At 54.1% G+C, this 27,582-nt stretch overlaps 2 protein-coding genes and 1 long non-coding RNA gene across 3 annotated transcripts; 1 reads left to right on the top strand and 2 right to left on the bottom strand.

Annotated features, from left to right (window-relative positions):
• Positions 1-520: 520 nt before the first annotated feature.
• CSF2 (colony stimulating factor 2) lies at positions 521-2,544 on the bottom strand. Its single transcript, XM_036106449.2, has 4 exons — positions 2,374-2,544; positions 2,232-2,273; positions 1,395-1,520; positions 521-655 (listed from the first exon to the last, which is right to left on the bottom strand). Exons 1-4 carry the CDS (start codon positions 2,530-2,532, stop codon positions 521-523), a joined length of 462 nt encoding a protein of 153 aa, XP_035962342.1. The 5' UTR covers positions 2,533-2,544.
• Positions 2,545-14,000: 11,456 nt separating this feature from the next.
• IL3 (interleukin 3) lies at positions 14,001-15,987 on the bottom strand. The gene is made up of 5 exons (XM_036106450.2): positions 15,829-15,987; positions 15,696-15,731; positions 14,590-14,682; positions 14,427-14,462; positions 14,001-14,318 (listed from the first exon to the last, which is right to left on the bottom strand). Exons 1-5 carry the CDS (start codon positions 15,985-15,987, stop codon positions 14,211-14,213), a joined length of 432 nt encoding a protein of 143 aa, XP_035962343.1. The 3' UTR covers positions 14,001-14,210.
• Positions 15,988-22,890: 6,903 nt separating this feature from the next.
• Positions 22,891-23,766, top strand: LOC144380986 (uncharacterized). Its single transcript, XR_013445370.1, has 3 exons — positions 22,891-22,971; positions 23,277-23,318; positions 23,403-23,766. It is a non-coding gene; the product is annotated as an uncharacterized LOC144380986 (long non-coding RNA).
• Positions 23,767-27,582: the final 3,816 nt, after the last annotated feature.

Below are 27,582 nucleotides of genomic sequence, written 5' to 3' on the forward strand. Positions count from 1 at the left end.
CTGCAGTGGGAGCCCTTGAGTATCCAGCGGAGCACATCTGGGTGTGCGGAGTACCATGCCCAGGCCAACTCTTACCTCCCTTCTGCTCTGCTGGAGCACCCTGCCCCTCCTAAACCTGGCAGCTCCTCTCCCCCCTCCCCCCCCCCACCTTGCCCTATGGGGAGGAGAGCACCATCAGCCTTTGCTCATGGTTGAAAACAAACTGGAAACTGCACAAATAAGAACAGGCTTTTAATAATTTATTATTATGGCAAAACATCTTGAATAAATACAGAGTATGATCTTAAATAAATAAATAAATAAATATTAAAATACATAAATATATAAATAAATATGACGGATCCCTGCCAATGTAAAACATTCCCCACTCCCCATATACCAAGCCGGTATCAGGGGCAGCATGGCTCAGAGCAAGTCCGTGCCCCCCATAGCCCTGGCCCGCCTTATGGTCCCTCAAAGGTGAAGATCCTGGGTTTCAGCCATCCATGGGGAGGAGGGCAGTGATTTGGGAGCTGCGCGCTCAGGGCTGGCTCCTGGCTGCACTGGCCTCCGTTGTTTCTGGCTGCCAGCAGTCAAAGGGGATGTTAAACAGAAATTCCTTCAGGTTCTCTTTGAAACTTCTGAGGGTGATAGTCTGGGTTGCACAGGGAGTTTCCTTGAAAAAAAAAAAAGAACAAGGAAACTTTGAGTCCAGGTGTGAGTGGGTAACGTGGGGGAAGCACCGGTGCGTTTCTGCACTGCCCTGTAGAACTCAGAGGCCGGAAGGCCCATTTGGAGCCCGCCTGCTGACCTGGGTCAGATGACAAGCTGCCCACCGTGTGTCACCCAGAGGGTGCACAACTCTGCCAGGGGCCTGACAACATGCCAGCCCAAAGCTGGTCTGCTGGGCCGGGCGGTTGGGCCGGCGTCTCCTCGCTCTTAGGCCAGCAGCCCAGAAGGGGCAGGAGTCAAGGCCACGAGCCTCACTCCCTACAGAAAAGGAGTGTTTGGGGCCTTTGTCCAATCTGGGTGTGACCCCCCTCCTTGCTCCCATGCAATTAGGCACCTCACAAGGGGCCACGGAGGTGGCACTTGGGCCCCGGAATACACCCTGGGCCTTAGGCAGGACCTGAGTTTCCTTGGGTTTGCCTCACCTCTGACCTCATTAATGATAGTAAGGACAGAAGCGGCTCCCACTGGGGAGTGTATAGGCCCCCAGAGCTCCATGGCTTTAACTCCTAGGGATGAAAATCGGCAGGGCTGCTCGCTCTCTAGAGGGACTAATGCTGACAAATCTGTTGACACAGAACCCCTTCGGGGTCCTGAACAGCTACAGCCGAAGATCCCTTCTTATCCACCCTTCCACTCTCCTAGACCAAGACCTTCCAGCTTGGGACCCTGACGTGGGCACTCACCGGCGTAGGAGGGCAGTGCTGCTTATAGTGGTTGGCCATCAGGGTTAGGGGTTGCTTGAGGCTGCTGAGGCTGCCCCGCAGGCCGTCCTTGTACAGCTGTAGGCGGGTCTGCAGGCACGTCGGCTCCTGTGGGAAATGTCCATTACTTGGCGAGTAGTGGACAAGTGCCCTCTGGTGGGCACATGACACGCTCCCCGCTCCCCGTCACTCTTTCCTGTTCTCAGCCCTGTCCCCCAAGAGGAGGACTTGGGAGGGGCACAGGATGATGCCGGGTTCAGTCATACACACTGCTCTGTTCATGCCAACACAAATCTGCCCCATTCAGCTCAGGCCACCCTCAGCTAGCACAGCCACATTCCCTGGCATCTCGAGAGGGTCCCAGGCCCCAGGAAAAGAGGTCGCTATCCCCCCACCATTCGGGGAGAAGGTAGCAGGGTGGGGCATTCCCCCCCATCCCGACCTGCGAATTGAACAAGGCTTGTTCCTGAAGTCTCTCTGTGCCTCTCTGTAGCCAGCGTGCTGTCTTCACAGGGCTTAGTCTCATGAGTGCCCAAGCCCACAGCCCGTGTCTTGAAGTAACTGCCGCTTACCCACCTGTCCCCTGGTGACCCCAGGCCCCTTGAATGCTAGGTCTGCTCGTGGCTGCTCGGCTAATGAAGGAGTTCACGTGACTGCCACAGGGGCAAGGCCAGTGGCCTCCAGAGGGCCCCTCCTGGCAGCCAGCTGATTGGAGAGAAAGTGGACCGACCACCCTGTGAGAGTTCATCTGAAATGGAGCCACCCCCCGCCCCCAACGTAGAGGCCTCTGGGAAGGTGTGTCAGAGTGAAGCATCTTACCTGGCGGTCAAACATTCCAGAGACGACTTTTACTACTTCATTCTGTAGAAAAGCAAAATACCGTTTGATGAAGCTGACAGGCAGGGCCAGTCCGGGCCAGCGAGGTGGCCCAGGCACAGCCTGCACTCGCTCCCTAACTCACCATCACAGCAGTCTCGTCCCTACTTTTGTTCAGAAGGCTCAGGGCCTCTTGGATGGCATCCACGTGCTGAGAGGGTCGGGTAACAGGGCTGGGGGAGCTGGTGGGTGCAGAGATGCTGCAGATCACAGTGCCCAGGAAAAGCAGGTTCTGCAGCCACATCCTCCTGAGGACTTTAGCCTTTCTCTCTGAGCACTGGGCCCACTGGCAAAAGAGCTCTTATATACACAGTTAGAGGAAATGATTAATGGTGACCACAAAACACCAGGGGGGCGGGGGAACTACCTGACCTGTGGAATCTCCTGGCCCTTATCACACATGGGAACGGTGAGCCTTTCCTCCAGGTGGTCAGGCTCAGGGGTTTTTGTTCATGAGCCCTTCCAAGAACTGGCAGCGCATCCGCCTGCCTCCTTGAGCACTCTTCTGCCCCCCCGGTAGTCTGGCCAATGAGGCTGCCCCCTCCCTCTGAGGGGCCTCGGCACAGCTTGGACTTCCTGGCCTGGAGTGGCCAGGGCGGGGCCTGGGAGATACGGGACTGAGCTCCTACGCCCAGGCTCTCCACCCTGCCTCTGATCCCAAGAAGCCTTTGGGCTGGCTGTGCCCCTGGGGCCCATTCCAAGCCCAGCCTCCCCCTTCTCCTCCTAGATCCCTCTCCTCTGGCCACAGTGAGAGATCTGAGTGGGAGGAAGACCCTCACAGGCCTGCACCAGTGTCCACCTAGGCAGAATCCAGCCAGATGCCAGAGTCCTGCGACAGCTCCCAGCAAGGATCCAGAGTAGTTGGCAAGCTCTGCCCAGCCAGGGACCTCTGCCCCACAGCCCCTGTGAGCAGGGAGAGTGACAGGTGTGTGCACGGCACATCCAGCTGGCAAGATTGCAGAGCGTGTCTTCCTGGTAAGATCCCATCTGACAGCAACAGTCCCCTTTCCACAGCTGTGTTCAACCCCCAAGCTGCAGAGGTGGGTTGGGGCTCTGAGTTCAAGTTCTGGCTCCAGTACCACCTTGCTAAGTGACTTCGTTCTGAACTATGCGAGCCTCACCTCCCTCTGCGGGCCAGACTGCCCATCTGAAATAGGCACTGCGCTCCTACATGTAGCCCCTGGCAGGGGGCAGGGGACAGCGGCTTCTCAAACAAGGTCTTCCAGGTTTCATTTTTTCATGGCCCCCGCCCCAGCTCACCTCCAGTTCCAGAGGCCTCTCTGTGGAACAGGAACTGCTTCTGAAAAAGCCACAGGCTCTTGAGGGGCTGACAAGTGTTTGATTTTCACAAAGGAGTTTGGAGAGGACAGCACGAGTTTGTGTTTGCTGCCCCATGCTCGGAGTTTCATGGCACAGGGGTGTGGGGTGCCCACGTGCAGACTTCTGAGTGTCTGTGCGCCAGTGTGATTGGATGTTTTACATGAGGTGCACCCATGTGAGCCCCCATGCCTCTGCAGATGGCCCTCTGGTAGAGAGAAGCTCCCCACAATGGGTGTGAGATTTTTGGCCCCCCGATGTGGTCTAGTTTGATGGGGTAGGACACAAGTGATGATACTCTGCTGGGCTCAACAGCAGGTAGGACTCACGGTCTAAGTACTGTGGCCCGAGCCTGCGGCCCTGGCAGGTTTCACTGGATGGCAGAAGGGTTGCTGCCCTTGCATAGGGAAGACAGACGTTAGTCCTCCAGACCCCACTGGGGCCCAACATATTGCCATCTCTGCCCTTCTGAGCTGGTGGAACATTCCCAGGTGGCCAGGCTGGGGTGAGAGTATGGCATGTCCAGGCCCTGGTCCTTCTTGCTTTTCCATGAGGGCTCTGCTCAGCCCCTTCGGGGAGCTCTTAGAAGGCACAGGAGAGGTCAAGAACACTAGATGCAGATGCCTCAGAGTGGAGGTCTGTGTCAGGCAGTGTTCTGGAACCTGGGTGGTGGAGAGTGGGGGCCACAGGCAGTGGCGAAGCTGGTAGTCAAGGAGGCACAGAGCTGGTGTGGCCCCTCTGAGATGGAAGGTGACTTTTCTTTTGGAAATGAGTTGTCACAGCTCAGTTAGTCAACAAACTCTTCCAATCCACATCAGGCCCTGTGCTGGGGAGGAAGTGGATGGGACCCTCCCAATGGCTCTCGCACCTGGCCCTAGGGGCTCTCAGCCTGGTAGGGGAGACAGCACTGGACGCTCCCATTGTGTGGATCCAGGCTGGGATGGGGGAAGTTCAGAGTTGAGGAATCCCAAGAAAACACTTCTCCCAGTTCGGGGCCTCGCAGGGGATCAAAGAGCTTCCTGGGAGATGCTGCCTCCCAGCACAGGCCGAAAGGGCTAGTAGCGTCGGGTGGGCAAGTCAGACTGTGGGAGGGAGGGAGAGGACAGCCTAGTGGAAGAGTATTTGGGGAACAAAGAGACAGTTTTAGGAGCAGGTATGGTGAAGAGGAGGCAGATCCCAGAGAGGTTTAGGAGGTAGAATTATTCAGGACTTGCTGATACAATGGAGTAATTCACTCATTCATTCATTTTTATTGAGCACCTACTAGGTTCCCAGCAGGGGAGGAGGATACAGGGATGGTGGAAAACAGGGCCCTACCTTTATGTACTCTGTAGCCCCATGGGTGGAGAAGCAAGATTAATCTACTCAACACCCTCCCCAGAGCGTGCTTTTGAATATAAGTAGAAAGAGTTAGAACCACTGTCCAGGCATCTGAGCTGGGGAGCTAGGGATGAAGGAGCAGGTCTGCAGCGTCTCAGGACCCACAGGGTGACAGTGGTTTGGAGGCTGCCTGTGCAGGACACAGACCTGGATGTGGATGGCCCGCGTCCGTGCAATCACTAAGGCCAGAGAGGGTTAGCCAGGAAGAAGGGCTGAGGGCCCAGCACAGCAGTTTTTAAGGGCTAGGGGCGTGCTAGAGATGTGAGTGACTGGCCTGTGGCCAAGGCTCTGGGAGAGCAGGAAAGGAGGAGAAAGAGGAGCCGTAGGAGAAGTTCATTCTGGCACCCTACAGGCACCCAAGTCACCATGCGAAGGACACAGTTCCCGGGTTTGGCTATGAGGCTGATGGGCAGCCACACATCTTTCTTCTGGAAAGATGACATCAAGGCTGAGGCCATGACACGGGCAGGCATTCCTAGATCGCACCGCATGGAAAGTGGCAGCGATAACATCAAGTGCGTGTGCTGACTCAGGGTCCCCGGAAGGGACTGTGGGAGGGTGCAGGCAGGGACTGTGGTGGGCAGTGTGACTCCTCTTGGTCCCGCCTTCCCACAGGGCCAGGAGAAAACCCTCTGGAAGGGGTTTCCTGTGAGTGTCCTCCCACAGGCTGTGGAGGAAATGGGGGCTTGTGGCCACTCCGAGCTCCTTATCTCAAAGGAAGTTATCACGATGGGAAGGAAACGGGCCTCCTGGTGCTTTACGTCCCGTGGGACCTCTACATGGGCATCTCGGTTGATCTCACCCTTGCTGGGCCGGCCAGCCCTTGATGTGGCAGTCCAGGAGACCAGCAGTTCGCCTAGCTCACGCAGTGATGGCAGACGCAGGATTTGGACCCATATCTGTTCCTGCCCCCCTGACCTCTGCTACTCTCTCAGAGATCAGAAAGTCAGGAAATGCTGTTCACCTAGACCAGCATAGGGATGTTCCCCCTCAGGGCAGCTGTACAGGGACACTCCTCCAAGTGTTGGCAGGGAAGCTAGAATGGCCTGGAATGTCCCAGGGAAGCCTTGGGGGCCAAGGGCAGAATTTCTCCAACAGAGCCTGCCATCCAGGCACCTCTGTGTTTCAGGTTTGGGCTCCCCACCACTGACCCCTGGGTAGCCCAAGGGCATCCCTCCTTCCTAAGCCTTGGCTCCCTTATCTCTACAATGGGTTTAATTATCGTTGCCTCACAGAGGAAACTGTTGCCTGTCCAGAAACTTTGTGGGGGAACCTCGTAGGGAGGAGGCAGTGCTTCAACCTTTCTTCTCCTCCCACCACTTTGGGAGGTTTCTGAAGCCCAGAGTGGGCAGAGGACTCAGCCTTGCTGGAATTTGCAGGGACAGCTGCCCCTTGTCCAGCCCTAGCCCCTGACAACATCTTTCTGGACAGATACAGTGAGTTGGAAAGCCCAGCCTCCACCCAGACTCAGGATTCAAAAGGTCCTGCATCATGCTTAAGAGACCCTGGTGCTGGGGCAGCACCCTGAGTGGCTCATTCTTCCCTGGGAAGGGATCCTGATCACTCCAGGCCACACCAGACACACGAAGCAACCTCCTTGACCTTTGTGGTCATAGCTCCAGGCAGCCCCCCTCCTGCATCGCCTCTGTCGAGGTCCCCAGAGGTATAGCTCAGAAAGACCCAGCCTGTCCAAGCCAGTCCCAACTCTTGTCCTGCTTCTTGGGTGTCCCCAGTCCCTGGCACTGGTGAGTTCTGACTGGTATGGAAGCATCTGAGGGTGGTTAACCATTAACCATGTGTGGACTCTGATTCCATACAGCCAAGCTTATAGGAGGGCCCACCACATGTCACCAACCTCACAGCCCCTGCACTCAGAGCTAATGATTGGTGGTCACGTTAGGCAGGGAGCAGGGAGGGTGATGCCCAGACTCACAGGCACAGTGTTGAGGGCATCAACCACCATGTGTACAGAGAATGAACAGATAGGAGGGGGCAATCAAGAAGTAGGAGTGAAAACAGTTAAGGCCTTGAGGGGACCAGTTGCATGTGTGGGTTTGGGGCAGGAGGCAAGTGAGGAGTCTGGCGCTCAGGGTTCTGGCTTAGGCAGCTGGGTGGACAGTGAGGCCATTTGCTGCAATGGGAGAGACCCAAGGTAGCAGAGAAGTTTGGGGAGTTGTTCTAGACTGGACTGGATGTGGCAAGTTTAAGAGGCCAGGGGACCTCCAGGAAGACTCCGTCAGCTGTGGCTACATGGGCCCAGGGGTCAAGGAGAGGTCAGAACCCAAGACACTTGGAAGTCATTGGTGAAGAGGAAGTTCTCCTCCCAGAGGGCTGCACAGAGTAAGCTGGGCCTTGGGTAGTGCTCAGGGGTCCCAACTTGTAAGGCTGGGCCAAGAATGATAATACAACCTTTATTGCTTCATTCCTTGGTTCTCAGGACTTCCTTGGTATTTCCTCAGGACCCAACAACTGCACACTCAGGCCAGTGACACCCCATGGGTAGGTGCCCCAGGCATGCCCTCCATGATGCCTCCCGCCCAGAGTATTTTCTCCAGAGCTGGAGGTGCGTCCTCTGCCTGTGAATCTCTGAATGTCTGTCCCCTGGCCTCATCCCCAGCTAGGATGTCATCAGGTATCCAGAAGGAGCCACTTCCTTTATTTGCCTCCTTGGGGAAGAGCTACTGGGTGCTGCATTAAAAATGAAAAGGAAGAAAAATCATTAGACCAGAAGCTTTTACAACTCTCAAAGTCCTATCATGCCCCTCACTGCCCTTTGTGTTTGAGGCTGGACTCCAGTGTGCTGGGTGAGAGCCATGGGATCTGTGCCCAGCTCCCACATCTGCCTCCGTCTGGAGCTGATGGGCCAGAATCAAGGTTGCAGATGGGCTTTCCGTTCTGGCGGTTCTGGAATGAGCCTTCTTCAGGACATTTCCAAAGTGCTAGGGCTCCCTCAGACTCTCACTGAGGCTCTTTTTGGGCAGGTCCATCTCTTGCTTCTGGGTCTTTAGGTCCCAGAGGGCCCTGGCCTTGAGCCTCCAGGCTACCCTCTGCTCCCTGTTATGTACCTCTGCCTCTGGCATCTTACCCAGAGGCCCCCAGCCCCTCACAGGAGTGAACAACCCCCACTCTCAGGCCAAGGGCCCAGGAGGAGTAGTGATAAAGGTGACAATGAATGGGCCAGTTGTAGAGGGGGCTGGCCCACGAAGTGTCTCCAGGATGGCTGAAGGGGCTCCTTGGGAATTTCTCCTCCCAGCCTTGGGGCCACAGACTCAAAACTCTCTCTCCCCCAACATCTCTTTATTTCTCACTCCCTCAGGCCACCCCCTAGTATGGGTTGTGCTGAGTTTGAGTTCCCTGTGTAGCCTGCTGGGGTGCAGCAACTCCCTTTACAATGAATGCAGAGTTGGAGGCTTGCCTCCAAGCTTGGCCCTTCTTGCTGCCTGACCTCAAGCCATGACTTCCATCTCTGAGCCCCAGTTGGTTCATCTCCACAAGAGGATGGAGGCCTACTTTGCAGTTGTTGGAGAGTACTGGGCTACATGGAGTGATGTTTTCTATTTTGGCTGGCTGGGTGCCTCCCCACCCCTTGCCTCTATCTCCCTGGCCTTAAGAGAGGAGAGTGATTGCTGGGATGTGGACCAGCCTCTAGAGACTTCTCAAGGCCTGGAGGTAGGCTTTCCCTGTACAGACAGACCCCTCCCCAGTACCCAAATACCTGCCTCCTCCCAGCCCCAGGAGGCAAATCCTGGATATATAAGGTCAACTAACTGGGAAAGAGCCAACTGAGAACATCCAGACAGGGGACTGTCCTCCCTAGTCTGCCCCCTGTTCTGGCAAGGAGGAGGTGGCCCCAGGCTGCCCATGGCCCAGGGCCTTATAGGAACAAGCAGCCATTGAGTCTGGCCATCAGCCGGGGGAGAACAGAGTCATATTTATTGGGTACCCACTGGTACAGGTGAGTTTGTCCCTGGTGTTTCATGCCCGTCCCTGATTCAAGGCTCACAGCCCCTCTGAGGAGGAGCAGTGGCTGTCTGGTTTATTATTATTATTACTATTCCATATTCAGGAGGGCCCCTGTAGTCCCACAAGGATCAGGACAGACACAGTGGAAGGAGGAGGGGAGGGAGCACCCCCGCCATCCCACTCCCCACTCCCGTGCTCTTACAGCTCTGGCTATGACTGTGTCCTCTCACACCAGCTACGGCCGGCCATTTTCCTTCCCCTCCCATTCCAGAGGCCGCCCTCCCCACGCCTCCCTGACATGGCCACTGCAGAGGCGCACATCCTCATCCACACAGCCTGCTGTCCCTGGCTGCCCCTGGGCGGTCTCCGCACAGCCCATGTGCCCTCTGGGGCAGGGCTTGGTCCGGACACTTGCATGGTGCCCGCTGAAGGAAGTCCCAGGGACAGCTGGGATTGGGAGCAGCTGTCTGAGGAAGTGAGCCAGTGGTGTCTCTCTCAGAAGCTCCATGAGGCATGGGGATGGGGGACACACGGACAGGAGCATGGAGGGCCAAGCTCTGGATCTAAGCCCCAGGGTGTGTGTACATGGGCGGCGCTGGGGAGGAGGAGGGACGGTGGGCATGTGGAGGGTTTGGGTGATCCATGTTTGGTGGCTCGGTGAGGGAAAGATGGAGCTGAGGCTTTGTGGCTGTACCGCTTGCCACTGGAGCTGGAACCATGAGGCTCTAGAGCTAGGAGGTCCCTCTAGAGGACTGGGTCCAGCCAGGGGACTAGACTTGAAAGCCTCCCGTGCCTCAGTGGACATTGGCCAAAGCACTGCGGCTTAAGGATTCACAGGCTCTGCAGTCAGAGTCCCTTAATTTCTCTGTGCCTCAGTTTCTTCACGTGTAAAATGGGGTTAATTGTAGACTTGATGGGGTCGTTGAGGGGATTCCCTGAGCCCCTCCTCAGTCCAGGAGGGCAGCAGCAACTTTGCCTGATCCATCTCCCCCTCCATAAACCTGACGGGAGATTTTTCAAGGGAAAAATTGAGGCCCTGGCCCCCAGAAGGAATTCACTCAATCCTCCACTCTGGCCCACACAGCCTCTGCCTCTCCCTCCTGCCCACCTTGGGCCCAAGGATCCTGCTCTGCTTGGCTGCTCCTCTTTCATTCAGCATCTCTCTCCCTCCATTCTGGCTCCTTCCTGTGGACATTAAACATGGCGTCCAATGTGGCACCATCCTATCCCTTCCATCCGTACACACACCACTTCTCAGGCCATGGTTTGCTGTCTCCACAGTGTCCAGGCCAGGCTGGGCTGTCCTAGGATCAGAGAGGAATGAATGGAGGATGGGACCAGGCTGAGACCCAGAGGTGCCCGAGGCCCAGGGTGACTGGGCTCCAGGGGCAAAGGCAGTGACCAAGGGAGATCTGGAGGGCCTGGTTCCACCGAGCCACTTGACACACACACTCTGGCCCTATAAGTGGCCTGGATGCTCCCTGTGCTCCCAGCTTACCCTGTAGTCTTAGATCTTCATTCCCTTGCTCGCCAGTGTCATCTGCCTGCCATCCTTTTTCCTACATCTCTCTGCAAGATGAACCCCTAGTCCTTTCTCAATCTCCCTGTGCATCACCGTCTGTGGGAAGCCCCTCTAACAAGACCTGTACCTGTTCATCCATCACTGTGTCTGTAATAACCCCCACGGCACTGTGCTGGGTACATGGCCACGCGGCCCCCAGGGCCTGGCTCAGCATCTCCCCAAGCCCTGGCCCCAGCCTAGGAAGCTGTGGAAAATCCTCCAGGTATTTACTGAACTGAGTCAAATGCAGTTTCCAGGACAGGGTGGGAAGAGCAGAGCTCCTCCTGAAGCAGGAGGGTTCTCTCTATGGAGTGAGGTGCCGATGTCTGTCTGAGGGGTCCTCTCCTTCCAGGCTTGCCTTCCTAGCAATTTCTCTCTGCTTGATTTTTCTATATTTCCAAGTTTTTTAGTAAAGAGCATAGATGCTCTCTTATATTGCCCTTCTGATGAAAAGCTACAATATTTCTTAAAATAAAAAATAAAATTCCTGGTTGAGGTCATCTACTTTCCGGCTGAAAAGGCACCTTGGATTTGTGAAGGTGGGAACTTTGACTTTCAGAGGGTCTTCGTGGGACTTACGATGGGGCTTTGCTGCCCACTGGTGGCGAATGGACTTATAGACCTGGCACTGAGGAGCTCTGGGCAGGCTCAGAGAGAAGATGTGAAACTAACAGACCTGCAGGGGAGATGTGAGTACCCCGGGACCTCCCATTAGGCCAAGGAGTCACCACCTCTCCCAGCAGGTGCCTGAGCATGGTATAGAAGGGCCCCAACCTGACTGGGAACTGACCACCACTTGGTTCCAGGCCCCAGCCCAGGGCTGTGCTGGCCCCAGGCAAGATCTGAGGTTTGGGATCAAGGGTGAGCCTCAGTGGGTCAGGCCCATGTTCATCCCAATCCAACCTGGAGCAGGCTGGACTGTTCTGTAAGAAGGGGAGACCCCAGAGTATCTGAAAAGGCTCACCTCCTCTCGCGCATGTCACCGCCCCTTGTCTCCCCGCTGCTTTCTGGGCCTGTCTTTGCGGAGCTCCCCTCCCCCTCTAACACCCCCCTCCCCCCAGATCTACCTGCACCAGGTCTGTGTCTGACTGACACTCGCTCCCACCTCAGTCATTAGGTACTCAAAGAGGGCCTGGGCCTGAGGAGGGAAAGGGAAGAGGCTGAAGGAGGGTTGTGGGCTCCCCACCAGCATTCGCTCCTATCATGGTTTTCCTTCTGTTCTGTGAATGCTTTCGGCCCATTTCAGTCTCTGGATCTTTGCACTGTTCTCTCTGTCCAGAGCTCTTTCCTCGTGTTGTCACACAGCGGGCACTTTCTCCTCATTCAGGTTGCAGCCTATGTGTGACTTGCTCAGAAAGGCCTTCCCAGACCACTCAATGTAAGGCAGCCTCCCCCGCCCCGCTCCATCGGGCTAGTTCACTGCCATAACCCCAAGCATCCAGGACAAGCCCTGACACGTGGGTGCCCAGCCAGAGTTTGCTGAATGGATGAATCCCGAGGCACTGAAGGAGTGTTGTGCCATCCAGCCTGGAGTGAGAAGAGTGTGGAGCTTCCAGAAGGGGCCCTGAATGGGGACAGCCAGGTAAGAACAAAATGGCAGACTGCCAGGTGAGAGGAGCTCCAGCAGCTGGTAAAAGTTAACAGATTCCCAGTGGAAGGAGTCCACGTTGTAGCATTTCCCGATGTCCATAGTGTAAATACTGTCACTGGGCCCAATCTCAAGCTACAGATGGTTTGATAACTGGTTGGCAACTTGTTAAAAGATTGAGCCAGTATGAGCTGGTTCCATCCACCATCGGCTCTGGCCTGCTGAGGACGAGGCGTGGGAGAAGCATGGCAGGACAGGCCACGGTCCGTCTCCTCTCCACCAGGACAGAGGGTAGCAGGGCTGGCAGAGGCGGAGGGTTGCGAACCCACTCTCCAGGGAGCGAAGAGGAGGTGACGAGCAGGCACTCATCCCGGGCACATGGGAGTGGGGCACAAATGCTTGCCTCAGCCAGGATGAAATTAGGACCAGCCACCAGGTGCGGGTGGGAGAGCGAGGGGGGCAGGGGAGCCGGAGAAGCGGGAAAGCCGGCTGGGGACCCGGACTCTGGGCACACTCTCATCCAGTGGCCCGGCTCCCCCTAGTGGCTCCACCAGAAACTGCAGCAGCTTCTCCAGCTCCTCCCACCGCCCGGGGCAACACAGAGTCTTCGCTGAGCACCCACGGTGCTGTCCATGGGCCAGGCTGGAGAGAGGGGGGATGAGTGAGAAGAAAATTACTTTTGTGGGAACACAAAATTTTATTAGGAGGAGGAATGTGGAGGAACATATTTCTGAGGTAGTAGCAGATCCCTCTTTGACCTCCTGCTGTCCCATTCAAGCAGCTGGGCTGTTCCTTATCCAGCATGGAAGGGGAGGGGTGGATCAAGGCGGGAAACAGAAAAGAAGAGGGCCTGGCCCCCAGCATCTGGTGTTGGCATCCAAAGACTTTATGGGACTTGTGAGGAGTCAGAGGGGATGACGTTGGTCCTTAGCGTGGTGACAGAGGAAGCCTCGCTCTCCCCTTTCTGCCCCACAAGACCAGACTGGAGGAGATGCAGGATGCCGGGGAGCCAGAGAGGGAGGCACTCAGGGCCAAAGGGTCCCTGGGACGTCAAGGGTCAGGTGCACAATGAAACCATACTCAGTGATCTCCCAGGCTCCACCATCCACATCAATCTGCACTGCCCTGGGCTACATGGCTGTCCTTCCAGTGGGTCCCTGTCTACCTACCTATTTCAGACAAGAGCTCTGTCCTGGAATAGTGTGGACAGCAGAGGTAGGCAGCATTTGAGTTGGTCTCTGAAGTAAGAACTCACCATGTGGAGTCAGGATCAGGGCGTTTGAGGCTGAGGTGTCGGTGTGGGTAAAAGTTTAGAGGTATCAAGAACGGTGTGTGGTTCGTCCTGGAAGCCACAGTGCTTCTGTTGGCTGGCACATCAAGGGCGTTGGTAGTTGTAGTCATAAGGAAATCGAAACAACAGGTGGAGGCAGGCCTCTTTTGCTATCTTAAGGCTAAGGACAAGGTCCAGAAACCTCTGAGGACTGGGAAATTAAGTATCAGACCAACCTGGTCAGATTTGCATTTTCTAAAACTCAATCTGGCTCCCCAGTAGACCACAGATTGCCAGGGTGTGTGTTCCAGGGCCCATCCGGTGGCAGGGAGACTTGCTGAGGGTGGGGGGTGGAGGGCTGCTCAGTCATCAGGCAAGAGGTTTACTAAGACTTGAGTCAAATCGAGACACTGGCAACAAAGCAATTGTTCAGAGAGTGTGGTTTATTTTCCCAGATGTGTAGAAATCAGTTTAAAACCTGAGGTACAAATGAACAAGCCCCAAGTCCCCCTCTTGAGTCTTGTTTAGAAGGAGCAGGACATAGGCTCCTTTTCTAAAATAAATACACTTCATATTGCATAAGGTAATAAATAAAAACATACATCAATAAATAATTTCAATAGGATTAAAATGAGAACATCATCACAAAAGGCCAAAAGGGGGCAGCACATTTCAGAAATTAGATCATGAACAATCCATCTAACTCCACCAGAGAAAATGAAATCCCTCCAGTCCTGGATTGTGTGAGAGACATCCCAGAGTATTCAGGTGTCCTGCTGTGTCTGATATCCAAGGCCCCATGGTGAGAAGGCCCAGAGACAGAGGGACATCCGACTGAGAATTCTAGGACTCAGTGCTTGTTCTTGAAAGAAAGTTATCAAGGGCTTCCAGATATTTTTTCAGCTTCTTTTGGAAATCATCCCAGTTATTCTCAATATAGATTGGTTCTCCCTGTGAAGAAACCAGGAAGGTGGCATTAGGTTGAAGGTAGGTGACAGGCTAGGGGTCAAGTCATGGCTGAGAGTCCCACCTGCAGGGGCATCTTGGGGGTCAGCTTACCCTGGATGTGGGATTGGGCAGGAGTGGCAGGAATTCCTGTGGGAAGAGACCAAAGCAGACAGTCAGAGACTTGCCTGGAAAAGGAGCAGGCCCTGCCTCGGCTTCCCAGAGGCTGGTCAGGGCCAAAGCAGGGATCCCCAAAACCCTCAACAGCTTTACCCACCTTAAGATTTTTCCAGATTAGTGACTCATTGTTGTAGAAATTTTTGGTAGCATTCAAGAATGCATCCAGGTTTGGCCTCAGAAGAGTAGTATTCTAAGGGGACCGAGAATACATGTAAGAGGAGAAGGTTGGGGTTCAGCCTTCCTATGGCTGAAGTCATCCCCAGTTTTCCAAGTCTGCTTTCAGGGACATCCTTGGACAATCCCCTCCTAGTCCCCTTCTTGCCCCAGGTGGGTCCCTGAGATGCCCCTAAGGTCACAGGCCTCGAGGTGAGTGTACACCCCAAGCAAGGCCTACTTCCCTCAGCCCCAAGCCCCTGGCTCCAGATAAGCTGCACACAGGGCCTGGGTGGATCTTTCTGCACTTGGGGGGAAAGTATTGCCCAAAAGAAGATCTACAAAAGGTGGAGGGCTGGCCAAGGGGAGTATTTGCAGCGAAGAGGCCAGGTAACAGGATTAATGCCTTGACTGAATGAAGGGCTCCTAGAAATCAGGAAGAAAATTGCAGAGACCCCAACCCCAGCAGGACATGGGTGCAGCCTGTGAACTATGCATGCTTAAAAGAGGGGGATATACATGGCTAATAAACTCAGGAGAGATTCAACCTCCTGCTGGACCCAAGGATTGCCATGCAAACAAAAGTGAGATAACCATGGAAGCCAACTGCAACTAGGAAAAATAAGTGTAAACGATAACGCCCAGGGCCAGTCAGCATGAGAAACAGGATTCAGTGTCTCAAGGAAAAGGAAGGAAGCAGGCAAGTTCATGGGGGAAATTTTAGGCTGCCCCACTGAAAAATGAAGAGCTTAAGGCCTTTGGAATTGTTCACCTATAGCTGCCTTTTCATTTGTAATTTAAAAAAAAAAAAAAAAAAAAAGCATTTTCCTATTATAGACCCGGCTGGGGAAATGTATTGGACACTTGTTAACACCTGACACTCGTCTGGTGACTCTATGCACTGGTTCCACATAATTCTCACAGTGACCCCACTGAGATACACACTGTTAACCCTGTTGGCAGATGAAACACTGCGGCTAGGCAAGGTGGGGTGACAGGCAGAAAGTAGATTGGGATCCAGGTGTGCCCAAGTGTGGGCTGAGTGCTTACCAGCAGGGTGTTTGTCTCATTTGGGTCCAAGGTTTCCTGTGGGGGCCGAGGGAGAGAGAGCCGTGAGTCCTGTTGGTCTGAGACACCTGTGAGCCCCTCTCCACCCTCTGCCCACCTTTTCCCAGTTACTCACTTCTGAAGGCGAGGGTGAAGTGTTTAAGAGGTCCATAATTTCACTGATTATCTTGAAGTATTGCTTAGGCTGGTATGTCGACAAGGACCGCCCCTGTGCCTGTGGGGCTTGGAATCCAAGCAGGAACAGGAGAAGATGCAGGATGGGGAGGCTGTTCATGTTTGGGCTACAGGGTGTATTCTGCCTTGTCCTGGTCCCTTGTGGCGTTCTGAAGCATGCGACACGGTCTCCTGTCTTTTATACACCGAGGCCTCGTGCCTACACCCCGACGAGCGGGGCGGACGTCGGAAGAATCTTTATCTGACATGGAACCTCCATAGCAAACCACAGACTTATTCATCACTTTCTAGTACTGGAGATCAGTGGAACTTGGAAAAAAAGAATTACTCAGAGGTTATCTCCTCCTCTTGCCAGGGAGAAGAGCTGGGCTGGCCACTGGGCAGAGTGGGAACAGGTGAGAGGATCCCTCTGACAGGTGAGGGGCTGCCTGACTCTGAGCTTCCTCAAGCTTCCTGCCCCGTGGCACCTGGTCCTGCCATCCCCTGGACAGCTCTGATCCTCTGCTGCCCACCCCGCCTGGCACTGCCTGGTCCTGTGTGGGTGTCCAAGGGATAGGCCCACTGGAACAGACAAGAGTTTGTCTGGAAGCCGGGCACACAGCTAACTGTTTATGTGTGGGTTCAGCACATCTCTTGACAACCCCCCACCCCAGTGCTGAGTTTCTGGTGTTAAAGCCCCCAGTGGTTTGCCCCATGGCCTTTGCACTGCTTCTCCTCAGCACTTTCTGTTCCTTGGGGCTGGGGGCTGCGGGGGGCGGGGGGGGGGGGAGCAGATGGAGCCCAGGCACCAGATGCCCATTCTTTTTCCGTTGGTCTGACAGCCTGACTGTGCCCTGTGTTATGGGATCTTAACCTCTAGCGGAGGCCTGGCTGCAAGCCCTGGGTAGTCCCTTTGGTAGCACGGAGGAGCTGGATTCAGGGACCTGAGGATAGGGGCCTTTGAGGAAATTGTCCCTGGGAAACAGGAGGGAGGGCTGGCCTGGGAAGCTTTAGGAGGTGGAACTGGAAGCTGTGAGGGATGAGGCAGGGAAGAGGGGAGGGCAACTTTTGGCTTCAGGCTGGGTCTCTGGTGATGGGGGCTGGCAGACAGCGGAGAGAACTGTGTTGCAGGGGTCTGGATCCCAGGCAGGCCCAGGCCCGGTAGGAAGGCTTTGCGGAGTGGGGAAGCGGGCAGGGATAGACCATGGAGGAGGCCCTAGAGAACCAGAGTAGCAGCTGGAGAAGAAGCAGGAAAACCAGGAGGGTGGGGGGCCCAGAGGCAGCCCCTGAAGGGAGAAGGGGACCACTGCCCCAGGAGGCGTGTCAGGCCCCACCGCAGGCCCAGGACAGGGGCTTTTGGCAAAGGGGTGCATGTGGCAGAGCGTGGGGAAGACTTCTTTGAGATAACTAGGACTGGGGTGGTGGAACAGGAGAGGCGGGATGGAAGAGCCAGATGTGATACAATCATCGTGGGGAGATGAAGGATAGGAGGTTATGCTGAGGCAGGGGAACAGGGGGCGGGTTTTAGGTCTCCGAGCAGGGAACAGATCTGGTAAAGACAAGGACCAGGATGTGGCCGCAGAGGAGGCAGATGAGGAAGCTGTGGCTCAAGGCAGGGCTGAGAGAATAATGCCCGTAGCTGGTATGCAGGGCTCCCCGCTCAGCCACGGGCCAGGAGGGTCCCGGACCTGGGCCCCGAGCATCCTCGCAGAGCATGGGGAGGCTCTCGGAGGCACAGTGAAATGAGGCAACACACAGGGAACCTTAGGGCCCGGTACTCACTAGGCATCATTCATCCAACAAACTTTTATTAGCAGTTGCTGTGTGTAGGCCCTGGGAATAGAACAGAGTTGGTCCCTCTCCTTCGGAAACTCACAGTCTTGTGGGGAGAGGCCGACAGCCAGCCTTGCTCCTCTCATCTTGGACCTCAGAACTGTTGCTTCAGTGGGGAGCTTGTTGGAAATGCAGACGCTCAGGCCTCACACCAGACTTTCTGAATCAAAAATTGCATTTTCACAAGACCCTCGGGTGGATTCCCGTGACATTGCAGAAGTTCTGATTTAAAGTACTCAACTTGGGCTCCTGGGTGGCTCAGTCGTTAAGTGTCTGCCTTCGGCTCAGGTCATGATCCCAGGGTCCTGGGATCGAGTCCTGCATCGGGCTCCTTGCTTCTCCCTCTCCCACTCCCCCTGCTTGTGCGCTCTCTTTCTCTCTCTTTCTAATAAATAAATAAATAAAATACTCAAGTCATAACATAAGAGCTCAATAAATGTGAGATATTATCATCTGCTCTCCCAGCATAATTTGTTTAGGCCTCATACAACATTTGCTCCTTGTATTACCACAATTTGTTCTTGTCTGCCCTATTAGACTTTGAGCTTAAAAGCAGAAAAAAAAATAGAAAGTACTCAGCTTGGGTAGGGCTGGGGGTCCTTGCCCCAGAGACACAGGGGGTTCACTATTCAACCATGGGTTGGTGTTGTTTTCTATATAAAAGTTTTAAGGAACCAGAGCACAAAAACATGTGATTTCTTACAGAGAAAAACCTCTATTTTTTTTTAATTCAATTTTAAATTGGGAAATTTAAAAGGGAATTTTAAAGTTCAGTCGATTTTGAAGCTAGGGAGGCTGAACATTCTTGCAAATGCTCCTTTTAAAGCCCTCACTTTGTAGTGCATTATAGTAAAGAAAACCGGAGTATTGCTGCTGGAAATTTTGGCATTTATAGTATTTGTCTCTTGTTTTAAAAATACATACAAAGGCTATCAAAGGAGAAGGTTTTAGGCCTCATGCTAGGAGCATTGGAAGCATTGTGGGGTGTTCAGCCAGGGAGGCGTGTGGCTCTGGAAAGTGTGGGTTCCAGGAAGCCCAGTCTAGCCACTATGGGGAGAATGGCCAGGAAGAGTCAGGACAGCAGGGTGGCCAGTGAGGGGGCGGGGGAGTTCTCTGGACCATCAATGGTGGGGAGGCTACACTGGGTGGATTCTGGTGCAGAGGCAGAGAACTGCATGGAGGTAAAGACTCAAACAGCTAACGTCCACTGAGCAGCACTTAGCAAATGCTGGGCACTCAGTTCTTTTCCCTGGTTGACTCATTTAATCCTTACAGTGAGCCTATGGGGCAGGTATTATTATTACCACCATTTCACAGCTAAAGAAACTGAGGCTCAGGGAAGCTGAGTTCCCCAAAGCTAGGAAGTGACGTCACCAGGATTGAATGCAAGCAGGTCTGTCTGATTCCAGGTGCTGAGCACCAGAAAGTAGTAGATTAAGGGGTGATGCAGGCTGGCGGGAGGGGGCCAGTACGGTGAGGATAAGATGGAGCCACTGGAATTTTTTACCAGAGGACACTGGTGCCTCTGGGGGAGCCATTTTAGTGTGTAGTGAGTGTAGAAGCTGGTGGCGATGGGCAGAGGAATGAGTGAAGGTGGGACAGAGGGTAGTAGATGCTTTGAAGTTTTATTCTGAAGGAAGGGGAGAGATGGGGGCAGCTAGAGGAGTCAAGGAGTCAGAGAAGGATCTTTCTAGACAGGGAAGCTTGGAGATCTCTGCGCTGGAGGTGAGCTGAGAATGGGCTGGACAGCTGGGTGGCGGGCCAGCGCAGTGGGTCCCCGAGGGACATGCACACAGGGAGGGCTCCCAGCATTGGGCATCACATGCTCACCTGAGCAGAGGGCTCAGGAAAAAGCCATCTGGGTGGGCCCCGTCCATCCAGCAGGGAGGGTATAATGGATTGTGTCTGCTGGTTTGGTGGCAGGAGAGGAAAATGGTTTCTGTGTCCCCTGTGAAATAGGAGGCAAAGTCAGCTCCTGAAGGCTTAGGGAGGTGGGGTCAGAGGCATGGAGGGTGCCCTGGTTGGGAGTCTGTGAGCTGACTGCCTGGGGATGACCTTAAGGGGCTGGTAGCCTGGGCTTAAAAGACGGGTTGGGAGAATCCAAAGCCTTTCTGGTCCAAAGCGGAGGGCCCCTGAGGCAGGGGGATGAGGCCATGGTGGGCAGAGGAAGGAGCAGGACGGCCAGGCAGGAGATAGTGGGCCCAGTCCCCCTGGAGAGACCCTTTGAGTGCAAGCCAGGGCTTATTTCCGTGCAGAGAACACAGTTACATTCCACAAAGCAAACGTGCTTCAGAGGGTCTGCTCAGCTGCTGCTGGAGGGGACAACCGGATATCCTCCCCAGGGCTTCTGTGACCTCTCAGGGCAACCAGGAGTCTGGGCCTCCTCTGGGAGTCTCCTTTGAGGTTTACCTTGGTGCTAAAGGAGCTGCTTCAGGTCAAATCACAGGAACCCCCTCGTTCTCTGCAGGCCATAGTCATGCCCAACCCCTTGGGAGAAGCCTGGCCTCCTGTACAAAAGTGATTCTACCGCTGGTGTTTACGTCAGCCCAGCCTAGGGAAAGCCTCCTCTGCAGACTGGGCTGATTGCAATCAGGAAGGGAAATGAGCCCGGGTAGGACAAGGGAGGCCCCACTAGGGCTGGGGTGGGAGAGCCAGCCCAGGACTGCTGACTGGAGTGTGCAGAAAAGGGACCCTGTGGCTTTCAGGATGGGTCTCTGGGCCCCATCTGATGGGTCCCTGTAGGCCTGTGGTCCCAATTCACTCAGAATGGGGCACAGTGTTCAAGGTTGTGGTCCTTGGGGCCCATCCAACGGGGGCCTATCCATATCTGCTCCTTCCTATCACTCACCCACTCACCCTCACAGGCCTGGTGGAATTTTCTGGGGTGCCCACCGCCAACAGGGACCCAGACCTCAGTCATCATGGCAAACTCCCCTGACACCCTCTCTGTGGCATCCTGTGTCAGATTCTGTCTGCCCATGAACTCAGTCACGCTTCCGCTGGTAGCCCCGACCACACCACCTGGTCTTGCCACTACACAAGGCAGCTCCGGCCTCCCGGCTGGCCAAGCGATGCCACCAGGTTTCACATGCTCACCTGAGCAGAAAGAGCTCCGGAAAGGGGGAGGTCTGGCCTCCTGTCCGACGCAGCTCTGCACTCCTCACCCGGGGCCTACCTAGCCTCACCTCTACACCCTCAGCTTTCTATCCCATGCCGTGGATGTGGCCTCCTGGGGCCCATCTGGGCCAAGTGGACCTCCTCCCCAAGTCCAGTCCCACAGGGACTGTGGAAAACCACAGTTCAGAGTAATAGGCCTGACGAGGAGAAGGTCTGGAAACGGGGCAGCCTCACCCCGCCTGGACAACTGGGGAAGACTGAGGAAGGGAAAGCTAAGCCCTCTGAAGGCTGGTCCGGAGCCAGACCTGTTACAGAAGAAGCATAGCTGGCTGTGGGGATGCAGACGTTCTGTCTGTCAATCTCCAGTCTCTTAGCCTCAGCTCTGATATCTGATAACGGGGGGCAACCATGTCATTCTTGTTATTTACAAATGTATGTGCGTTCAGTGCCTGCCACTCTCTTGTTGCCCACGTGGAACACAAAGATTTGGGACATGCATTCCTATTATGTTGATAAAGCCAGGAGCCAGGTGAGGGACAGACATACAGGGCCCTCAGCCCCACACTCCCCATTCACAATGTAGCTGCCCCAAAACTGTGGGGTGACTTAGATGCTAGTAACACAGTGTTCCAGGGTCTCATGAACTGCTCTTCTAGGTGGTTGAGCCTTCACGCAGGCAGTTAGCCGTGAAGATGAGGTTGCCAGGCAGAATCTTGGCTGCCTCGCAGGCAGAGAAAAGGAGGCCAGGAAGGGTGGCTGGCAGAGAGTCACAGCTGTCCAGGGGACAGCAGGACCAGATCCTGGCTGGGGAGGGGCACAAGCAGGCCCAGGTGAGCTCAGAGCCAGGTTGCCCACTCTGTCCAGTGAGCAGCGGCTCTTATCTTCCTTGGTGAGGTGAGGCAAAACCCTTTGAGAATGTTTTTCAAGTTTTACTGATCACGAGTTACAGAAAATGATGAATAAGTTGATATGTTTGTCATGGAGGTTCCCTATCAGAAAAGGGTATCAGCACATCTGGGGCTTCTCTGAACATCCCCCACCACCCTGTTTCCCGCCTCGCCCCACCCCCCCCCATTCTCCCCAGTGGGTCTATAAAAGAGAAAGCAAGCCGGGCCACTCCAGATGCCCTACAGCCAGGGAGGATCACATTAGCTCCCAGAAACTCAAGATGTGCAGCTCCCTGTGCCTTCAGCTTCTCCTCGTCTTCCTTCCCCACGGCCTCCCTAGATCCGTGCCCCTAACAACCCCCGGTGCCCAGGCTCAGTGCTGCAAGTACTGGAGTGGCATCTCTGAAATCTGGTATAAGCTGAACCCTAGCTCTGTGAGTAGCTGGTGACCCCCTGGGCATGGGCATGGGCAGGGGCAGCCTGGCAGCCTCAAGCCAGAGGCACTTATGGTTCTCTCTCTTTTCCCCTGCAGACTCCTGAAGACATTAATCTGCGGCTGGAGCTGCAGGTGAGAGCTCAGGTGCCAGGGCTCACCATCTCCCCGCCAGGGACTGCCATTGTGTGGCTGGTCCCTGCCCTGGGCTGGGGTGCATTTGGGTCAGGCGCCCCTGGATGGTCACACCTGGGCCTGAATCCTTTATCTGGCATCTTAAGTGCAGATACTTCCATTAGCCTCTTCTTTGGCTCGTGCGTGGGTTGCATAGTGGATGTTTATTTCCAAGTAGGGGAATTCTAAAATGATATGTTGCCAAAGCTGGCCTCCATCCCTTTGGCTTCTTCTGGCGGCTGGTTCATGAAGTTCCCCGGTCACCCAGGCTCCTTCCGCAGCCCGTCTGAGAGCCAGGTGGTGGGTGGGACAGGCCCTGCCTTGACTGGGCTTTGCCAGAATGTGCTGTGACCAGCTCAGGTGCTGTGCCCTTGGGGCGGCTGGGTTCTTCCTGGTCTGGGGCCGGACAGGGCGCCGATGCGGAAAGCTAGGGGAGGTGGCAGAGGGTGCTGGTGAAGGCATCCCAGAAAGGAGGCAGGAAGGATGCCACCCAAGACCATGAGAAGGACAGCCCCTCCCGAGCCCTCCCTCATCACTCTTTGTCCTACAGAATGATAGCCTTCTGACGTCTAACCTGGCTGCCTTCCGGATCATCTCAAAGGAGATCGTCAGTGGCTCTAATGAGTCTTTAGTCATCAGTAAAAATTTGGAGGAGCTGGAGGTGTGTGAGGTTGGGGAGGGTCTCTCTGGCACTGGGTCTCCAGGACCCCAAAGGAGCCCACTCCGCGTCGGAGTGCGTGGCCTTGTCTTGCCCTTTTCTCAAAGAGCGGCAGCGTTTTCACCCTTGCCCCTGAGTTCCTACCTCCTCGCCTGCCGCCAGCCCCTCCATGGCTGGGGACAGAGTTGTCACCTAGTCCCTTCTTGGGTACGGTCACTGGCAGGGGGAGCTCCTAGTGAGACCCCTGTTGCCTTCCTGGGTTTCCCCAAAATGCTGACTAACTGGCTCTTCTTGTCTCTGGTCCACAGAGATTCCTGCAAACCTTGCCCATGCCCACGCCCCTATCCCAGGTAAGGTGCCCAGACCGAGCGTGGAACCTGCCACATCCCTTCTACCTCCTTCTCACCTGACCCAAATTTCTCATTTCTTCCAAGGGAGAAGTGTACATCCAAGCAGAAGATTTTAACGAGTTCTCAGGGAAGCTGAAAGTCTTTCTGGAAGCCCTGGATGAGTTCCTGATGCGCTTACTGAAGTGCCCGGAAACTTTCAAAGCCTTGTGCAGAAAACCTTAGTCCGGGCCTCCGCACGCCAAGGGCTCAGAGTTGGGCTCAGATCCTGGGTCTCCAACCCTCCTCCTTGATATGCCAGTGAATGCTCCACTCTGTCACAGATCTCATTGACAATCCTATTTATGTAACAATTTATTTATTGTTCAACCTATTATGGAGTTATTTATTTTAATAATGGAGCCCTCTCAGGAGCCTCTGAGCAAAGCTCAGAGGGGATGTGAAGCCATTTTCATTTGTACCTCACATTTCAAAAGGGTTCCTTCTCCTCTGTGAAAAATAAATATTTTATGAAGAGCTACTTTGTGCCCAGTGTTGCATTTCTAGCGGGTTTCTCTGTCTGACTTGGGTCTGGGTTGCAATTTCCACACCCACAGTTAATTTCTTTAAAGATTCTTTTTTTATTTGCCTGGTATTCCCTGTCCTATCCCCTGCATGGGCGCACCCAGGTCATTTTCTTCTCCCTGGCTCAGGCACCACCCTCAGCCCCATGCCCCTACTCATCCCTCTCCCCACTCCCCACTTCCCACTACGGCCTCCTAACACCTCTCTGCTCCATCCACTTCTCATCTTTCCCATGTGCACCCCCATCCGGACCCAGACCTGCCCGCTGGAATTCCCACCACAGCTCCCAGGCCAGGCATCTCCCATCCTATTTCTCACAGTGGCCAGAGCAGTTAGATACCTCCCTGCCCACAGCCCCCTGCCACTGTCCCTCCAGTGACCTATGGTTAGCCCACTTAGACCAGGCCCTGGGAGAAACACAGCCTGGTTTTCTTCCTAAGGAAATCCCCATTGAGGAACCTTAGGGCTTCTTCCGGTACAGGGAATGAGTAGTCCTTGTTAGTTTGGGATCCTGGCCTCCCAAAGTCCCCTCACCCCTGTTTAAGCCCTTGGTCCTCTCTCGCCCCTCCTGTCCTTTCCTACCTCCTGGGAGCCACACCCGGACAAGAAGACTATAGTCCACACCACATAGTACAAAATAGGCTCCCATTTTTTATATTCTAAAACCCTCCTTTCAGACTCAATAAAGCACAACTCTAATGGCCAGACACTAAGTAAATGAAATGTTGTCTTCTTCCTAGTGAGCTGTCAACTAGAGGACATTTGCTTGTTCTAAATTACCCTCTCAAGAAAAAATGTCAGTTTAACAGGATGCTGTGTAGGAGTTTACCTGTTGTCCTAGAAAAGACAACCAGCATCCAAGCTTATGCTTCTTTGAGCCAAGAAGACAACCAGTGGGACAGAGTGCCTTGGGGGCTTCTGGCTTCCCACAGTGTGGTAGAGCAAGAATATATGGTTTTCTATGGCCTAAGTGGAAACCTAGAAGTTAGAAGGGCTTAAAGCCCCAGTGAGGAAGGCTACCTGCCAGGCAGGGGAACCCAGGGAAAGACTGTAGGATGACCACAGGGACTGGAGCAAGGGGCTCAGAAGAGGTAGAATCAGGGGGTTGCCCTTGATGGGGAGCTATGGAGTAAGCAGGTTCCTGCCTGTTCCTTCACAGAATCCCGAAGGATGCACACACATACCCATGGGACCCACCTGCCACGGAGAGCCTCGAAGCTGGGCAAGTCCAGCCTGAAAAGCAGCAGCAGGTAAGAGGATGACAACAGTGTCCGTCCTATAGGAGATAGGGTCTTTTTCCATCCTCCTCACTCCAGTGGTCCAAGGAAGAAAGGGTCCTGAAGAGGGAGGGGAAGAGAGAAAGATGTGGCCATGCCTGCCCCCACCCCCACCGTGGCAGCTCTCTGTGGCAGAACTGGCCAGCCTGGGGGAGGAGACGAAATGGGTGTCACCCTGGCTCCAAGCTGCACCCGATTTTCTTTTATACTGCAGAGGACTCAAGAGTTGGGAATCTGCTCAAGAAGTTGACCAGAGTCAGGAATGGCTGGTGGGAAGGGACCACTTCACAGTCACAGAGCACGCTGCCCCCTGCTGCTCATGGTCCCTGTGAAGTCCCCCTCCACACTCTTCACCCAGCCGATTGCTTCCATGCATCTTCCTCCCAGTTCAAATGCCCTGACTAGCTTCTTCTGGAGATCTAGGGACAGAAGCGGGAGGAAGTTCCCTGAGACAAGAGGACAGCTTGTTTGCACCCATTTTCTCCTCTCTGCCTCCCTCTGACTCACACAGAGCCTCCTCTGGCCTCTTCTTTTGGGAGCTTAAGCTCTTTAGCTCTGGGACTATTATCATCTCTGTGCTGTGCCCAAACGGTGGGTCCTATACCTCCATATCTCCTCCTCCCCTGTATTTGGCTTCTTAGGTATCTTATCTCTAATCTGTAGAAGTTTAGGTTGAAACATTTGCCTGACTATTAAACACGAACGTTTTCCAAACATCTTGTGTGCTGCGTCCCATCGGTTTCCAACAGACTCTTTCAACTCTGAGAACTTTTTCAGATTTAACTACTGAGTCTCCGTCTTATCATTGCAGCGAACGTGTCTGGTGCTCCACGAGGCTGGGGTGAGTTGAGGAGGCCCATGGCCTGGAATGCCACACTGCATTTCTGCCCAGATGTCCATGCCAAAAGGGCCATGACGTCACAGATAGCAGGTTAGAAGTGGAGTTGGGGCTCGTGGGTCTCTCTGGTCTCGGTTGGTTCATTGTCCGGGCCTCTCTAATGATCATTGTCCGTGTGGGCTGCTTTAACAAAATACTATAGACTGAGGGCTAAGAAAGCACAGAAATTTCTCTCTCACAGTTCTGGAGGCTAGGCAGTCCAACATGAAGATACTGACAGATTCGATGTCAGATGAGAGGCCCTTTTCTGGTTCATTGATGTGTATCTTTTCACTCTAACCTCACTCGGAAGAAGAGGCAAAAGAGCTCTCTGGGGCCTCTTTTATAAGGGCACTAATCCCATTCACAAAGTCTGTGCCCTCATAACCATCACTTCCCAAAAGCCCCACCTCCGGATACTGATATATTGGGGATCAGACTTCAACACACACATTTTGGAGAGACAAAAACATTTAGTCTACAGCGGCAGCATTATTTACAATAGCCAAAGCAACCCAAGTGTCCATCAGCAGCTGAATGGATAAACAAAATACAGCCTATACATACAATGGAATATTGTTCAGCCTTAAAAAAGAAGGGAATTCTCACACATGCTGCTGTATGGATGAACCTTGAAGATATTGTGCTAAGTGAAAAAATCCAGAGACAAAGGGATGAATATTGCACTCGACTTATATGAGATAGTTCTAGTAATCAATTTTTTAAAGATTTTATTTATTTAGAGAGAGAGAGAGCACTCGCACACGAGCAGGGGGAGGGGCAAAGGGAGAGGGACAGACAGACTCCCAGCTGAGCTCAGAGCCAGACGTGGGGCTCCATCTCGCAACCCTGAGATCATGACCTGAGCTGAAATCAGGAGTCAGACAGTTAACCGACTGAGCTACCCAAGTGCCCCAATAGTAATCAAATTTATATAGAGAGAAAATATAAGGATAGTCGCCAGTAGCTATGTGTAGGGAAGAATAGGGCATCATTGTTTCATGGGTCCAGAGCTTCATTTTGGGATGATGAAAAAATTCTGGAGATGGGTGGTGGTGATGGTTGCACAGCAGTATGAATGTACTTAATGTCACTATACTGTGCCCTTATAAATGGTTAAGATGATAAATTTTATGTTATGTGTATTTTACTACAATAATAAAAAAAAAAATTTAGTCTGGATGTTTTCTCAGTAGAGCCTGAGAGTCTTCCTGAGTCTCCCGTGGCCCGGATTGGTCAGTGTAGCAACAGGGCGCTCCTAGCGCCAATCCCAGGGCTCTCCCCACCCTGGTCTTCCTCAGCCTGGGAGCCCTTGGCTTCTTGCCAGCCTGGTAAATGACTCTTCATATTGAGACTCCGTTCCTGGTCCCTTCATGAACTCTGTTTATGAGAGGATGTGTTCCCATGGAAACGGTGAGGCCATATCCGCTTCCTCCCCGTGCCCTAGGAGGCCTGTGTGGGGACTAGGGTGGGGTCTGGGAGTCCTTGAGGAATAAACATTCTGGGCTTAGACACCAGGCAGTCTGGGTAGGAAGCTGGTGGAAGCACC

Source organism: Halichoerus grypus, chromosome 2 (genome assembly GCF_964656455.1).
Source record: "Halichoerus grypus chromosome 2, mHalGry1.hap1.1, whole genome shotgun sequence".
Classification (NCBI taxonomy): domain Eukaryota; kingdom Metazoa; phylum Chordata; class Mammalia; order Carnivora; family Phocidae; genus Halichoerus; species Halichoerus grypus.

Excerpts from the sequence above, each read along its gene's own strand:
- CSF2 (XM_036106449.2), bottom strand. The coding sequence starts at position 2,532 with ATGTGGCTGCAGAACCTGCTTTTCCTGGGCACTGTGATCTGCAGCATC. Across the intron at positions 2,274-2,373 it reads GGGACGAGACTGCTGTGATG|AATGAAGTAGTAAAAGTCGT; the intron begins GTGAGTTAGGGA and ends GCTTTTCTACAG. Across the intron at positions 656-1,394 it reads AGCACTGCCCTCCTACGCCG|GAAACTCCCTGTGCAACCCA; the intron begins GTGAGTGCCCAC and ends TTTTTTTTCAAG.
- IL3 (XM_036106450.2), bottom strand. The coding sequence starts at position 15,987 with ATGAACAGCCTCCCCATCCTGCATCTTCTCCTGTTCCTGCTTGGATTC. Across the intron at positions 14,683-15,695 it reads ATGAGACAAACACCCTGCTG|AATACTACTCTTCTGAGGCC; the intron begins GTAAGCACTCAG and ends CGGTCCCCTTAG. Across the intron at positions 14,319-14,426 it reads TGCCCAATCCCACATCCAGG|GGAGAACCAATCTATATTGA; the intron begins GTAAGCTGACCC and ends GTTTCTTCACAG.